The sequence below is a fragment of the Trichosurus vulpecula genome, chromosome 2 (assembly GCF_011100635.1).
Source record: "Trichosurus vulpecula isolate mTriVul1 chromosome 2, mTriVul1.pri, whole genome shotgun sequence".
In the NCBI taxonomy this organism is placed as follows: Eukaryota; Metazoa; Chordata; class Mammalia; order Diprotodontia; family Phalangeridae; genus Trichosurus; species Trichosurus vulpecula.
This window is the reverse complement of record NC_050574.1, coordinates 42,435,903-42,451,748: the sequence shown is the minus strand read 5'-3', so window position 1 is coordinate 42,451,748 and position 15,846 is coordinate 42,435,903. Positions and strand designations below refer to the sequence as shown.

Here is a 15,846-nt window from a genome sequence, read left to right as displayed (position 1 = left end):
CAGAGCTTGGCTTGTTGTCTAGATTTAAGAAAATGTCAACAATGCAGATTGACCTTCAAAACATGCATATACATTTTCCCCCTTCTGGGATCTTTGTTAAATAGTTACCAGCACACCCCAAGAGGCTATGTAAGCATTACTTGTGCAGCAAAAGGCTCAGAGAATGAAGTCATCACCAGATTGGAGGCCAAGAACAATAACAATGATAACTGATATTTATATAGCGCTTTAAAGTTTGCAAAGTGCTTCGCATCCATTACAGCCATATCTCAGCTTATTAGGCTCCACTTTATTGTGCTCTTCAGATATTGCATTTTTTACAAATTAAAGGTTTATGGCGCCCCTTTGTCAAGCAATTCTATCGGTGCCATCTTTTCAACAGCACGTGCTTACATCATGTCTCTGTGTCACGTTTTGGTAATTCTTGCAATATTTCAATGTTTTTCATTATTATTACATCTGTTATGGCGATCTGCGATCAGTGATCTTTGAAGTTACCATTGTGATTGTTTTGGGGCACCATGAACTGCGCCCATGTAAGGTGTTGAACTTAATAAATGTGTGCATTCTGACTGCTTCACCTACCAGCCCTTCTCCCTCATCGCACACCTCCCTATTTCCTGAGACACAACAATATTGAAATTGGGCCAATTAATAACCCTACAATGACCTCTAAGTGTTCAAATGAAAGGAAAAGTCAATCTATGTGGCAAACTTCATTGTTATCTTATTTTAAGAAATTGCCCACAGCCACCCCAACCTTCAGCAGCCACCAACCTGATCGGTCAGCAGCCATTGACATCAAGGCAAGACCCTCAGATCTGTGTTGGTAAGCAAAATGGGCTCTTAGCACTTAGTTCAACCAAGTGCCCTTGGAGAGTTTGGATTTTGTTTCCTTTGAGTAATTCAGTGTATTTCATTGAGTCTTACTAGGTGCTAAGCCCCAGGCTCTACCCTCTATTAGGTGTTAACCTAACCTATGTGGATGTGAACCTCCCAGGGTCCTAAGGGGAGGGGATAACTCAAGAGCCAATCATAGGAGCCTAAGTTCTGGTCATTCAGATGACGTTTGATGACATCTGAAATCCTATAAGAAGAGAAGACAGAGCCATTTGCACAGGGCTCTCAATCGTGGTGGTGCTGATGTGGAGACTTTGGGCAGCTGTAGTTAAGAGCCCTCCAGCTTGTAACCCGAATGCTGAGACTTTGTCAAACTCTGGTAACTATGTATTGGGGATTTGAATCAGACAAGGTCTGTCTGTTGATGTCTGTACTTTGTTTGCATTTTGCTCTGAAGGTCAGGGTGCTGGTCTTTTCCCCTGAATTAAGTGAAAGGTATTTGTATGCTGAATTAAAATAACGTTGCTTTCCTTACTAAAGCAGATCAAAAGAATCTGCGTTTTTGCAGCATGCTGGTAGTGTTCTTGTTGTTGGGCTTGTGTTGGTCTTTTACCCCCATAACAGCTGCTAGCCAGATTGTTGAAACACCAAATCCCACTGCTACTTCCAGGGAGATGACCCTATGACCTGGGCCACAGGACTTTGAGATAGGTATAATGGCAAAATGGTATGGGTGATGTCTTTTGACTCACACATAAATTGGATTTAAGTGAAGCAGCATCGTGTGACTTCCTCATTGTATGTCAGTTTTAAGACAGCATGCTTGCTGGTGTTCTGGATGATGGATGATGGATGATGTTCTTCTCGTGCCTTCCCAGTTCACCAATGGAGTAAAGCAAGTGCTTGCTCCCATATTTTTAGCATGATGTTTTCAGCCATGTTGTCAGACTCCTTCAATGAGGACTAAAAAAGTAAATTATTTAACTCGAAATGGCTACAAGCCGAGAGTAAAATGGAGAGAGAGTTGGTGCACAACTTTTTGTTCACAAATGATTGCACACTCAATACAGCTTGTAAGACTGAAATGTAACAAACAATGAATCAGTTCTCTGCTGCTTGTGCTCATTTTGGTCTAACAATGAACACCAAGAAAACGAAGGTTCTCCACCAGCCAGCACTGCACCTTCCATATGTGGAACCATCAGTTACAGCAAATGGAGAAATTTTGAATGCTGTGGATAAGTTCAATCACCTTGGCAGTGTAATTCTCAGGGATGTACACGTAATGAGGTTGACACGTGCATTGCCAGAGCTAGCTCAGTGTTTGGGAGGCTCCAAAGCAAAGTATGGGAGAGAGAAGGTACTAGGCTGCCTAACAAACTAAAGGTCTACAGAGCTGTTGTGCTGACCTCATTGTTATATGCTTGTGAAATTTGGACAGTCTACCAGCGCCATGCCAGGAAACTGAATCACTTCCATTTGAATTGTCTTGGAAAGATTCTGAAGATCACCTTGCAAGATAAGGTAAGCAGACCCTGAGGTCCTTTCTCAAGCTGAACTGCCAAGCATTCAAACGCTGCTGTAGAGAGCACAACTCTGATGGGCTGGCCATATTCAAATGCCAAACATGCATAAAAGACTATTTTATGGAGAACTCACATGGAAGTCAGAAGAAGTGATACAAGGACACTCCCAAGGTCTCTCTGAAGAACTTCAGAATAGATTGTGTGACATGGGCAACACTGGCAGAGAACCATCCAGCATGGCCTGCCTGCATCAAAGAAGGTGCTATGCTCTATAAGCAAAAAAAAAAAAAAAAATGCTGTAGCTCAAAAGAAACAAGAGATACACAAATTTGGAGACATGACCACTCCACGTGGTCACATGAACCATTTGTGGCTGACCTGCAGTAGTCAGGTAATCAGCCACAGTCACACTACAACTTGACCCCAGCATAACGATGTCATTTTGGTCCTATGCAAGAATGAAGGACAACAACCAACCAAGATCCCGAAGTACAGAGACTGTGTCTTTTTAATATTTATATCCTTGTTGCTAAACATATGCCTGGTGCATAGAAATCTCTCAATAAATACTTTTTTATTCATTTCATTCATTTGCTCAATTAGCTCATCAGCTCCACCATCATGTCCCCAAAGGAGTTGTCCACCATCCTCACACAGTTCTAAAAAGCCTCCCAAAGACTTATGGCCCATCCAACCCTGGAATTTTGATTCCTCCTGAAAGTCCAACATGTTTTGGAGCACATTGAACAAGCCAATCTCAGACAATCAGAGTAGATCCTGAATCAAACAGCACAGAAAACAAAATAGGAAGAAAAGATTTCCCTTACAGAATCAGGATCTGTATCTGGCTCCCATCCCTGCCCAACCAGCATGTGACTATAAGACCTAAAGAAAATCCTAAGTACTCACATCTGTCGGGGGGAGGTGGGGCACCAGCATGCTGAATAAAAAAATAACACTAGCTTGATGAAGTTCTGTGTTATCATCGGAAAACTATGCCTCCGGTTCTGCCCGTAAAAAATTGGAAAGAAGAGATTTTTTTTTTACCCCAAGGGTGGGACTTTACATTTAGCCTTGGTCTAGTGAATAGAGCTGCACTTGGAATCAGGGATCCCTGGGTTCAAATCCTGCCTGAAGTGCTTTGTACAACCCTAGACAAGTCACTCACCTTCTCCTGACTTCAGTTTCTTCCTCTGTAAAATAGGAGGGTCAGGCTTGATGACTTCTGAGAACCTTTCTAATTCTAAATCAAAGATCAAAGCTCTTCACAACCAAGCTTTTCAGTGATCTTACACTTTGCTCCCTCCATGGACCATTGATCTGGCAATTCTGGCATCCTGATGTTCAAACAGGACATTCCCCAATTCTGTGCCTATTCACGGGCCGGGTCACATACCTGGAATCATTTAGCACATTGCCTGACACAGAGTAAGCTCTTAATAATGTTTGTTGACTAACTGCAACTGCACAGTGCATAAAGGGCCAGGCCTGGAGGCAAGAAGACTCATCTTCTTGAGTTGAAATCTGGCCTCAGACACCTACTAGCTGCATGACTCTGGGCAGGTCACTTAATCTTGTTTGCCTCAGTTTCCTCATTTGTAAAATGAATTTAATAAAGGTCCCAATGTCTTAGAGTAGTTGCAAAGATCATCTGAGATAAGATATAGATAGAGTTATAAATATAGAGCTTTGCAAACCTTAAATTGATATATAAATGGTGGTTTTTATTATTATTTTAAAAGGTGCTTTTTCACATAGTTGTCATTTCCCAATAATCTCCTATCTATCTACCTACCTACCTACCTACACACACACACACACACACACACACACACACACACTTCCAGCTAAAGAATTTGAAATTGTTCAGAGCTAAACAAATTCTGAATTTACCACCAGGTGGCACTCTACTCAAACTGTTTTTCTTGCTTTGTCTGCCATATCTGTGCACAGATCAATAACTTTCTAGCTGACTAGAAATAACTGTCTAGCTGTTGGAATGAGACCAATTGGCTTTTCCCAACCTCCAAATGGTGTCTCATGGCTTTTTCCTCTGGCTCCCAGTTTCTACTCTGGTCTCAGATACAAATATTAGAATTCAAATTCTAGAGATTCAAACTGAAGATTAAAATATTAGAATCTAAAATATGCCATTTGTAGTTTGACTCGTAGTTTGACTCAACCCTTATGGGTTTAATCTTTCATGTCTGTTTCCTCAGGACCCATAAATTAAGGCATTTGGCATATTGCAATAGCATAGTTTTTCTTCTTTTAAAAAAATTCCATCTGTATTAATGTCTTTGGTTTATACATCACCTCATTTTCCAAAATATGCATCTATCCTGCTCCTCCCACTCTCCTCCTCCTCCTCCTCCAAGGCAAAGAACAAATGAGAAGTGTGGGGGTGGGTGGAGCAGTTTAGCAAAACCTCTCAACCAAGTGTAACATTACACACAGTGTTCTTTCTACAACAAGGTAATGAAAGGAGGGAAGTTCATTCTCCTATCTCTCTTTTGGAGAAATGTGGAGTCATGATAATCTCATGGCATTCAGTTTTGGGTTTTGTGGCTGTTCTTTCCACCGGCATCGTTGCAGTTATTGTATATATTGTTTTCTGGACTCTTCATACTTTCCTTTCCATCAGTTCATGTAAGTCTTCCTATGTGTCTCTGTAGTCTTCATAGTCATCATTTCTTACTAGACAGTAATATTCTATTATATTCATGTACCACAATTTCATGTACCACCTTCCCCAATCAATGAGCATCCATTTTGTTTCCTGCTCTTTGCTGCTATAAAAATTTTGGTGTCTTGTCCATAGGACCTTGGCCTTGCCCACTGATCTCCTTGAGATATATGCCTACCAGTGGGATCTCTGGTTCAAAAGGTAGGTCCACTTTAGTCACTTTTTAAAAACATAATTCTGATTGCTTTCCAGAAAGGTTACACCAATCCACAGCCCAACCAGAGTGCCTTAGTAGATCACACAGTTTTTAATATTACGGGGTTTTTTCTGGACCCATGATTTCACTGCTATTGGGAACCCCTGGATGAGATGTTTTCTGCAACTTATAGTCTTAGAGGTTTTTCTGGAGAGGTTAGGTGTCTAAGTCAGAGTCACAAAGTCAGTATATGTCTGAGGCAGGACTTGAAACCAGATCTTCTTGGCTTCCAGACTAATTTTCTATCCACTACACCAGTGATTCTCAAAGTATGGTCCATGGATCCCTGGGGGTCTTGAAAACTTTCAAGGGGTCCTTGAAGTCAAAACTATTTTTGTAATTATTTGTTGGTGGTGATGAGTTGTTTTCCAGTCTTTCCCAATTCTTCATGACCCCATTTGGGGTTTTCTTGGCAGAGATTCTGCAGTGGTTTGCCATTTCCTTCTCTAATTTTATAGATGAAGAAACTTAAGCAAACAAGGCAAAGTGACTTGCCCAGGGTCACACAGCTAGTAAGTGTCTGAGGCCAGATTTGAACTCAAGAAGATCAGTCTTCCTGACTCTAGGTCCAGGACTCTCTCCACTGCAACTACCTAGCTGACATTATTTGCCTATTAAATGTTTCCTCCTTTTCCCACTACATATCTGCATGAAGCCAGACTTTCTTTATATATTCCAACTAAAACAACATATTGTAACAGTTTGAATGCAGAAGAAAATATGACAGTTCAGCTATCTTTTATTAAGCCAGACATCAAAGAAATTTGCAAAAATATACAAAACATTGCCACTCTTCTCACTAATGTTTTGTGTTTCTGAAAACAGTTATTTTGGAAAAAATAGTAATTTTCATTAAAATGTGTTAGTCATATTAACATGTAATGGTTTTATGTGGGGTAGCTAAGTGGCACAGTGGATAGAGTGTCAGCCCTGGAGTCAGGAAGACCTGAGTTCAAATCTGGCCTCTGACAATTACTGGCTACATGATCCTGGCCAAGTCACTTAATCCTATTTGCCTGTTTCTTCATCTGTAAAATAAGCTCAAGAAAGAAATGGCAAATCACTGCAGTATCTTTGCAAAAACAAAAAAAGGGGTCATAAAGTCAGATATGACTCAAAATGACTGAACAAATGGGTCTATTATTTTTAATGGATTAAATATTTTAAAATTGTATCCACATTCCTAATACTATAAATATCTATAGAGGCAATCTATATAAACAAAAGCTCTTGGTGGGGGGGTCCTTAATCATTTTAAGAGTGTATTGAGACAAAAAGGTTGGAAACCGATGCATTACACCATGCTGCCCCAAAGGCAGCAAGACTGAGTGTCCTAAGGTATTAGAATTAGCCTCAAGTTTTCAAAAATATGATGTTAAAATGCAATAATTATAGAAGCTCTTTTGACCACACCCACTTCTTCCCCAGTTTTTGGTGGGCATGTTTCCCAAACACACTCCCACCCAACCTATAAAGAGAAAGAGGGAAGAGGCTTTCATTCCTCCCCCAGCTCAGTATCACTGAATTAGAGAAAGCAGAGGAAACAAAAGGAAAATCCAAAAGGATCAGGGGTATGCTGGTAAATATTTAACAACAGGTTGGGGAGGGGGGTGGTGATTGTATACAGAACACATTTTTAAACTTAACCTTCATTATTAATATTTTCCTCCATCACTTTCTTAAATCTAGACAATCAACAAACAATAAATCAAGCCCTGACCTATCTATATCTGTTTGTTCTGAGCTGTAAAGTCTCACACTGAAAATTTACCAATCAGCTCAATCTCAAGGGCCTATTCCACTTGCCTCCAGCATACTCCAGGTCCTGGCTCACCAGCCACAGGATTCTAGTATCTATAGGGAATGAGCTGACTCAGGGTCACAGTGGTGTATATCCCTGGCACTTAACACTTAGTAAATAAATGTTATTGATCCAACTGACTGGTTGCTGAAATACAAGTTCAAGGGCTGGTCAGTCCCCAACTGCTTCACTCGGTATCCCTGGTGGTATTTGTTCTTCTAAGGTCCACTGAGTTGGCCATCAACCCTCCAAAAGTCCCAAAAGGAAGGAAAGAGAGAATCAGAAAGAAGATGAATACAAAGGACAGAGAGGAAATGGCCAACCACTCCAGCATCTCTGCCAAGAAAACCCCAAATGGAGTCATGAAGAGTCAGACAAAACGGAAATGACTGAACAACAATGACTTGGCCTGTTCCAGACACACAAAGGGTCATGGAGATGGGGTAGGAAGAAAGGGGAAGGGAGGAGGGAGTGATCTTTTTACTTTCTCAGTATTTCAGAATTTATACAGACAGCCTCCTTCTGTCAATGAGTCCTTCGTCCAATCTCCTTCAGACATCCACCTAGGCTTTAGATAAGGTAGATTCACCTGGCAAGGCAACAAGCCTTTATGAAGAAGTGATTATATGTCAGGCACTGTGCTGGGAATATAAATACAAGCAAAAAGAAATACAGCCCCCTTCCTCAAGAGGTTACACTCTAAAGAGATAAGACAATAAACACATAGAAGAGAGAAGCCAGGAGTGGGGAGGTGGATTGTGGAGAAGGTCCTGGGAGAATCAAAGCTTCTTAGTGACTGGGGCAATCACAGGTTCATTGACTTACCCAAGGTCAGACACAAGGCTTGAATTTTCCTGATTCTGACACCAGCTTTGTATCCATTGCCCCACACTTGCAGGTATTAGTGCCTTCCTCCCCAAATTATCGCTCTTTGGTATGTGTTCCGTATACACCTGTGTAACCTAGGGCTCAAGCCCATTTGTTTAAGGAGCCAGTAAAAATATAAGTCACAGCTTGGTAGCAATACATTTTACCAGCTATGCACAAGCATACCCAACCAGAAACCAGAAATCACCTACTGTGGTTAAAGTGTTGTGGGAAAAGTATTTTTCAGTGTATGCGTTCCCAGGAAAGAAATACTGGCTGAAGTACAAACTTTCAGCTGCTCCAGGAAATGTTGGCCTTGGCAAGTTTCAGAAAGCTGAGAACTGCTCTTTGCATCCTCAAGGAGAAGATCCTGAAGAGTTTCATTCCATACCATTGAACATGTGCACTTTAAATCTGGAGCAGAAATCTCACAGGAGTCAACAGGTATCATTTTTATTGTTGTTCAGTTTTCAGTTGTGTCCAACTCTTCATGACTCGATTTGGGGTTTTCTTGGCAGAGATGCTGGAGTGGTTTGCCATTTCCTTCTCCAGCTCATTTTACAAATGAGGAAAGTGAGGCAAACAGGGTGAAGTGACTTGCCCAGGGTCACACAGCTAGTGTCTGAGGCTAGATTTGAACTCGGGCAGATGAGTCTTTCTGACTTAAGGCTCAGCGTACGATGCGCTATGGTGCCACCTAGCTACCCCTTTCTGTCCATTTCACTCTGCATCTATTCATATATGTCTTCCCAGGTTTCTCTGAAACCAATCTCCACCATTTCTTACAGCGCAATAATATTCCATCACATTTATATACTGTAACTTGCTCAGCCATGGTCACACCATCAGATTCCAGTTCTTTGCCATCTCAAAATTTAAAAAAAGCTACGAATATTTCTGTACACCCTTACAGTTTGTTTTGCTTAGGATTAATCCCTCTTTTAATTTACCCTCTGATTCCCCTTTCTCTCCTTTCCCTATTTCCCTGTTGAATGAAATATATTTCTGTTCCCAATTATGTTTCTCCCTCTTTAGACCAGTTTAGATGAGTGAGGATTAATTCAGCTGCTCCCCCAGCCCCTCCTTGCTTATATAGATATCACTTTGTATACCCTAATTATGAGAATAATTTCCCCATTCTTCTCTTAAGCTCATTAAGACATAATAGAATTACTCCCAGGTCTTCTGTCTAATTAGATTCCCTCTATCACCCTCGATAATGATCAGGTCCAGAAGGGACACATGTATCGTCTCCTCATATTTGAATGTAAGTTTATCTTTGTTTATCCCTTATGATTCTTCATGCATGTTTAACTTTTTTTTTTTACACTTTTCAGCTTCTGTGTTTGAACTTCAAAATTTCTATAAAGCTAGGGTCTTTTCATGAGAAATGCTTGGAACTCCTCTTTTTCATTAAAGGTCTATTCCCCTACCTCTGTTTTGTGGGGAAAGCACTCGTGTCTATAAGCATATAGCCTTTGCCTTAGAATATCATATTATAAGCTCCCTTCTACCACTGTCTGTAAATACGTGATCCTGACTGTGGTTCCCTGGTACTAGAATTATTTCTTTCTGGCTACTTGCCATATTTTTTTAAACCTGGAATTTCTAGGCTTTGGACAAAATGTTCTTGCAAGTTTTCATTTTGAGGTTTCTTTAAGGAGATGACCAGTGGATTCTTCCTATTTCCACTTTGTTCTCTGGTTCTAAGAGATCTGGGCAGTTTTTCTTTTAAGATGTCTTGAAATAAGATACCAAGGCCCTTTTGGTTATGATGCCCAAGTAGTCCAATGAGTCTTAATTTTTTTTCTTCTCAATCTGTCTGCTGTTTCTGCTCTAATATAGCTTACATTTTTTTCAGTCTTTTGATTTTGTTTTAATGTTTCTTGTTTTATCATGGAGTCGTTGGCTTCCATCCAGTCCATTCACATTTTCAGGGAGTTTGCTAGGGCAGATTTTGGGCTTCTTATGCCAAACTGTTAATTCCCTTTTCAATCCTTTGTTCCATAGTTTTCATTTCTTCTCCAATTTTTTTCCTTTCATGTTCTCATTTCATTTATTTAAAAAAAAACACATTAAACTCCTTTTTAAAAACTCTTGCTTTGTCTTTTCCAGGAATTTGAGTTGAATTTGTGCTTCTAGATGTCTTGGAGTCATTCTCTTCTGTGTTTGTCTTGAGCATCCCTGTCCCCAAAATAATAGCACAAATTCACTTTTTGTAAGCTCATTCTTCCAGTCTCCTTTTTGACTTCAGATTTGACTTCGGGGCCAGACTCTGTGAACTTCTGGAGAGAAGGTGCTGTTGCTGCTTTCTAGAGGTACTGAGTGTTGTAATGTTCCGGGATCTCAAGGACAGCTTAAGCTGAGTGCCTGCAAATTTCCTGTGCTCCCAAAGTGGTCTGATCCAGAGCAAAGTCTATTGCCGTACCCTGCCACCCCCACCCCCACCCATGTCTCCCATGCTTGGGGAAATAGGAGCTCTGAAAGTTCCTGAACTGGGTTTGGAACTAAGCAGTAGTAGATGCTGCTGGAGGCAGCCTTCCCAGCTGGAAAAATGCTGGTTCAGGATGACCAAAAGGGGATTCCTGCCCTGGTTATTCTTTTGCAGGCTTCAGATTGTGCCAGAAGCTGGAACAGAGACCTCACTCTCCTCCCAGGGTCTGCGCCACACAGCAGCTCCTTGCTTCTGATTTTGCTCCTCTCTCAGTACTCAGTGTAGCACCTGTGGCTATTCCTTACCTAGAATGTCACCACTGGGTGGAGGTCCCTTCTTCAGTCTACCCTCGATCTGTGACCTAGAAAGGGGTAGTGACAAAACTGTCAGATGACACACACTCCTAGCCCAGGGCCTCAGTAGGAATGTGGGACCTCCTCTTCCCTGGTGCATAACCTCTCCCTACAATGGAATGCTCTGATTGGTATGCTCCCTGGCCAGACCCCTGACCCCAGTTTCCACAGACCCATTTCTCTCTCTATGCCAACCAGGGCTGAGAAAATTAATCTCTGTGACTTCTTGTTTGATTTCGCCATCGAGGTGCATCTGGTGCATTGTCTAGACCTGTTTGAAGGAGTTTCGTGGGGGGAACTCTCTGTCCTGCTTCCTGGCCCTCCACCATCTTGGCTTTGACCCAACTTTCCTGGTACTATACAAGGGTGCCACCATCCCCCAAGTAACACAGGCTGCAAAGGGGGAAGTCATCTTCAACTCCTCACTCTCACACCCCCCAGGTCCAGTCAGTTGTCAAGTCCTCTTGTTTCTACCTTCTCCACATACACCTCCTCTCTTTTGATGCTGCAGCACCCTGGTCCAGGGCCATGTCACCTCATCCCTAGACTTTTGCACATCTGCAGGCTGGTCTCCACGCATCTAGTTTCTCCCTGCTCCAGTTCAACCCTTCTCATCTGCCAAATTGATCTTCCCAAAATTCGTAGCTCTGACTTTGTTCTTGTTGAGTCTTTTTTCAGTTGTGTCCAACTCTTGGTGACCCATTTGGGGTTTTCTTGGCAGAGACACTGGAGTAGTTTGCCATTTCCTCCTCCAACTCATTTTACAGATGAGGAAACTGAGGCAGAGTGAAATGACTTGCCCAGGGTCACACAGCTGGTAGGTGTCTGGGGCTGGATCTAAACTCACAAATAGTCTTCCTGACTCCAGGGCCAGCACTGTGCCACCTTGCTGCCAGGTCTGACTTGATCACCCCTCTACTCAATAACTCCAGGGGCTCCCTTTTGCCCCTGGGACAAAATATAAAATCCTCTGGCTTTTAATGCCCTTCATAACCTTTCCAATCTCCTTACACTTTACTCCCCACCCTTGCTCATGTACTCTGTGACACGACACTGATCTTGACCTTGTGGCTGTCCCTCAATGAGACTCTCCATCTCCTGACTCCAAGCATTTTCACTGGGTGTCCTCTACACCTGGATTTTTCTCCCTTCCCTCCATCTCCTGGCCTGGAGCTTTCTTCTATCTCCACATCCTGGCTTCCCCGCTTCCTTCAAGTTTCATCTGAATTCCCACCTTCTACAGGAGACCTTTTCCATCCCCCTTAATCTTAATGCCTTCCCTCCAAGATGCTCCAATTTATCCTGTTGATATCTTGTTTGTACATAGTTGTTTGAATGTTGTCTCCCACGCTAGACAGTGAACTCCTTGAGATCAAGGACTATTTTTTGCTTTCTTTGTATCCCCAGTGCTTAGCAGTGCCTGGTACACAGTAGGCACTTAATACTTGGTGACTTGACATTTCTGTAGGTCTTGATAGTTCAAAGTGTATTATGTTGTTGCTGTTGTTCAGTCATTTAGGTCGTGTCTGACTCTTCATGACCCCGTCTGAGTTTTCTTGGCAAAGCTACTAGAGCAGTTTACCATTTCCTTCTCCAGCTTGTTTTATAGATGAGGAAACGAAGGCAAACAGGGTTATGTGACTTGCCCAAGATCACACATCCAGTAATTGTCTGAGGCTGGATTTGAACTCAGGTTTTCCTAATGCCAGGCCCAGTGATCGATCCACTGTGCCACCTAGCTAACCCTTTATCATGCATCTTATTTTATCTAATACTCATGACAGCCCTTAGAGGTAGTAGATAGGGTAGAGAATTTCTTCCCCCACTTTACTGATAAACTGCTCTAGAATGAGGAAGCAAGTTGTCCAAGAACACATAGCCAGTTAGGGGTAGAGATAAACTGAGTCTTCTCTTTTCCAGTAGACCAAGCTGCCACATGAATTCTGCTCTTTGCATCTGAGGGAAAATAAGCATCTTCACAGGAAATAGCATGACCCAGTAGCAAGGGTAAGATGAGCCCCGAGTTCCCCTTTCTGCTCCTTTATCAGATCTAAGTCTGCCCTGCCTGTGTTCATATACCTTCAAGCCAGCAGCAAGAAACTCTTCAGGAGACCTCAGCAATCTGGATAGTCATCATCTCAGGGTGAGAGCATGGGCCCTGGGGACCCTGGGGAGAGGGAGACAGGATGCTCCAGGCACCAACCATGGGGCACAGATGCAAAGGGAGAGGCTGAAAAATATGGGGATATGGGAGGAAGGAAGAACAAGGCAGCTGGGTTCTCAGAAAAGAGCAGGAATCAGAAGGGTTTATGCCTCACAGGCTTTGGTCATAGAGCTGGAAGGTACACCTCAGGGATCACCAAGTCCAACAGACGGAGAAAGGCTCAAAGATGAGGAGTGACTTGCTCAAGGTCACAGAGACAATCAGCATTAGAATTAGGGCTCCAATTTTCATCACCTGACCCCAGTCCCAGGCTCTTTCCAGGGCTCTGTTCCACCCCTAGGAGGCTGTTGTCTCTATGGTCAGCAATTTACATGTGAACAGAGACCCGCCCCCCCCCCCCAAAAAAAAGGTATGGAAGCCAAGAAACAAGTACCTGGTAAGATCATATGACTCTGGAGCCAGAAACAAGAACCCTCATTTTGGTTTCTATTTTTTTCCATAAAAATACAACATAAATTTACGTAATAATTATTGACCACATACATGTACTCAATTTGTTTCAGGCAGACTCCCTTAAAATGAGAGCATAAAAGAAGATTCAAAGGCTTGTTTTCAGTCTCTGGGTTATAGACTTGATTTGGGGAGAGATATTTTAGTTAGGGGGGCTCAAGAGGTCTGTCTTCAAATATTTAAAGGATAGTCATGAAGAGGGATTGAATTTGTTCTTGGTCCCCAGGAGCATTTGTGGGTGGAAATCTTCAAAAGGCAAGACTTAAATAGAAACCAAAATTGGGGTTCTCGTTTTTTCTCTTGTCTTACTCCACATGCCCTTGTCATGTACTTGTTTCTGGAATTTAACACTCACTGGGTTTTTTGTTACAGAAATGTGCATTACTGCTACTAGTGATAAATGCTGGTCAGCTGATTGAGAAGTGAACAAATAACGTGGAGACGATGTCCCCTCCTCCAGCCAACTCCTCAGGGGTTCCTTCAGACTCTTTTGCAGATGCTGTATTTGTCTTCCACATCCTGTTCCACATCCTTTCAGTGACCTCCAACCTGGGCATGTGGGCAATGGGTTGGTCATCTGGGTGACCGGCTTTCGCATGCCCCAAAACATCACCAAAATCTGGTTCCTCAACCTGGCTGTGGCTGACTTCACCTTCACTGCCTTTCTACCAATAAATGTAGCTGCTTTAGCCTAGGGCCACTGGCCTTTAGGTTGAATAGCCTGTAAGCTCTACCATACCTTCAGTATGCTTAATATGTCTGCCAGTGTCTTCCTGTTGACCCTGGTTTCCTTAGATCGATGTGTATGCATCCTCCAGCCTTTATGGGCCCAGAACCACCGCACACAATGCCAGGTAGTCGTGATGGCCACTGGGGTGTGAGGCCTAGCACTGGGCTTCTCCAGTCCCTACCTAGTATACCGAGAGACACACAGAGACCACTTGACTGGAATCACATACTGTTACAACTACAATCCATGGAGGGTACAAATAGAGCTGGCAGTGAGGAGGTTCAAGATTCAGGTGGCTGTCAGTTTTGTGGCTGGTTTTACAGGGCCTCTACTCATCATCAGTGGCTGCTCTGGCCTCAGCACTGTCAAGCTCAAGGCTGGAAGGCAGTCAGTGAGGTGAAACTGGCCCTTACAGATCCTGATAGTGGTGGTCATAGCCTTCTTCCTCTGCTGGCTCCCTCTGCACCTAGTGACCATCCTGGTGCTGATCAGCAATCTGAAGAACAACCAGGGCCATGGCCTGCTTTATTACTGGGCGATGCCAGCCTTCACCCTGGCCAGTGCCAATAGCTGCCTCAACCCGATCCTCTACTCCTTCATTGGAAAGAACTTTTGTCATCATCTCCTCAGCTCCATGACAGTCGCTCTGAAGCAGGCCCTGGAGGAGGACTCTAAACCTGGCAGGCCTGCTGGGATCAAGGCCTCTGAACTCCAGGAAAGTCAGCCCCCAAGGGCCATGCCTTCGAGTACCCAGCATAAGAGCCTTGCTCCTCTTGATCCATGAAGGTTGGAGGAGCCAGTCTGCCCTCCTTCTACAGGTCTTTGCTTCTGCTACCTTTACATGCTGAGGACCCAGGAAAAGTTACACCAGATTCGAAAACTTATCTAACATAAGAAGTGGAAGACTTACCAGGGAGGACTTCAGAAACACTCTAAGGTCACTGTACTGGTGTTTCAGTTTTTCTTTGTTACAAGAGGGGGTTCAATTTTGGCTTGTGGGGTGAGGCGTCAAAAGATATTTTTGGAAATGGCAATAGGGTAAAAATGTTTCAATGAAATTAAAAATGTGCACTTCTATAATGATCTACTACATTTGGCTGATTATTACCGGTGAGGCTGAGAACACATGACAAGGGGAAGCAGGCAGGAGATGGAAGGTTGTGTACTGGCCAATTTGGCCGGAAGGTCCTGTCAACAAGCATTCGGGGATACGGAGAAAGGTAAAAAAGCGGTCCCTACTCTCAGGAGATGCGGCAAACAATTAGGTTAGACAAGAGATGCTCCCAGAGGGAAGGCACAAAGGTGAAGAGGGGCTAGGACAGGCCTGAAGGAAGCCAGAGAAGCCAGGAGGCAGAGGCGAGGAGGGGGACAACCAGGAGAGCACAGGGAAGAAAGTGAAGAGCCAGGAAGGGGAAGCCAAGCAGGGGTTTTTCTGGTTGAGCCCTGGAGGTGATGGGGAGCCACTGGAGGTCCTGGACCCAGGCCTCAATGTGAGAGCTGAGGGAAGGACAGACTGGTGGGGGGAGCCTCGAGGTAGGGAGAGCCAACAGGGTAGGGGGCACACATGCGAGGTGTGAGGGGATAAACAATGGGATTCAACAAGACTTCAGGGATTTGAGGAGGATGCCTCAGCTGGGAGCCTGGATAGGTGGGAGGGTGGAGGTGCCTTCAACAGTAAC

The 15,846-nt window shown here is 43.4% G+C and overlaps 1 protein-coding gene across 1 annotated transcript; it reads left to right on the top strand.

Annotated features, from left to right (window-relative positions):
• Positions 1-1,830: 1,830 nt before the first annotated feature.
• On the top strand, positions 1,831-14,951 carry LOC118836377 (formyl peptide receptor-related sequence 7-like). The gene is given in 3 exon segments (XM_036743689.1): positions 1,831-1,847; positions 13,976-14,312; positions 14,583-14,951. Coding segments are annotated over 3 exon segments (723 nt in total).
• The last annotated feature ends 895 nt before the right edge of the window (positions 14,952-15,846 follow it).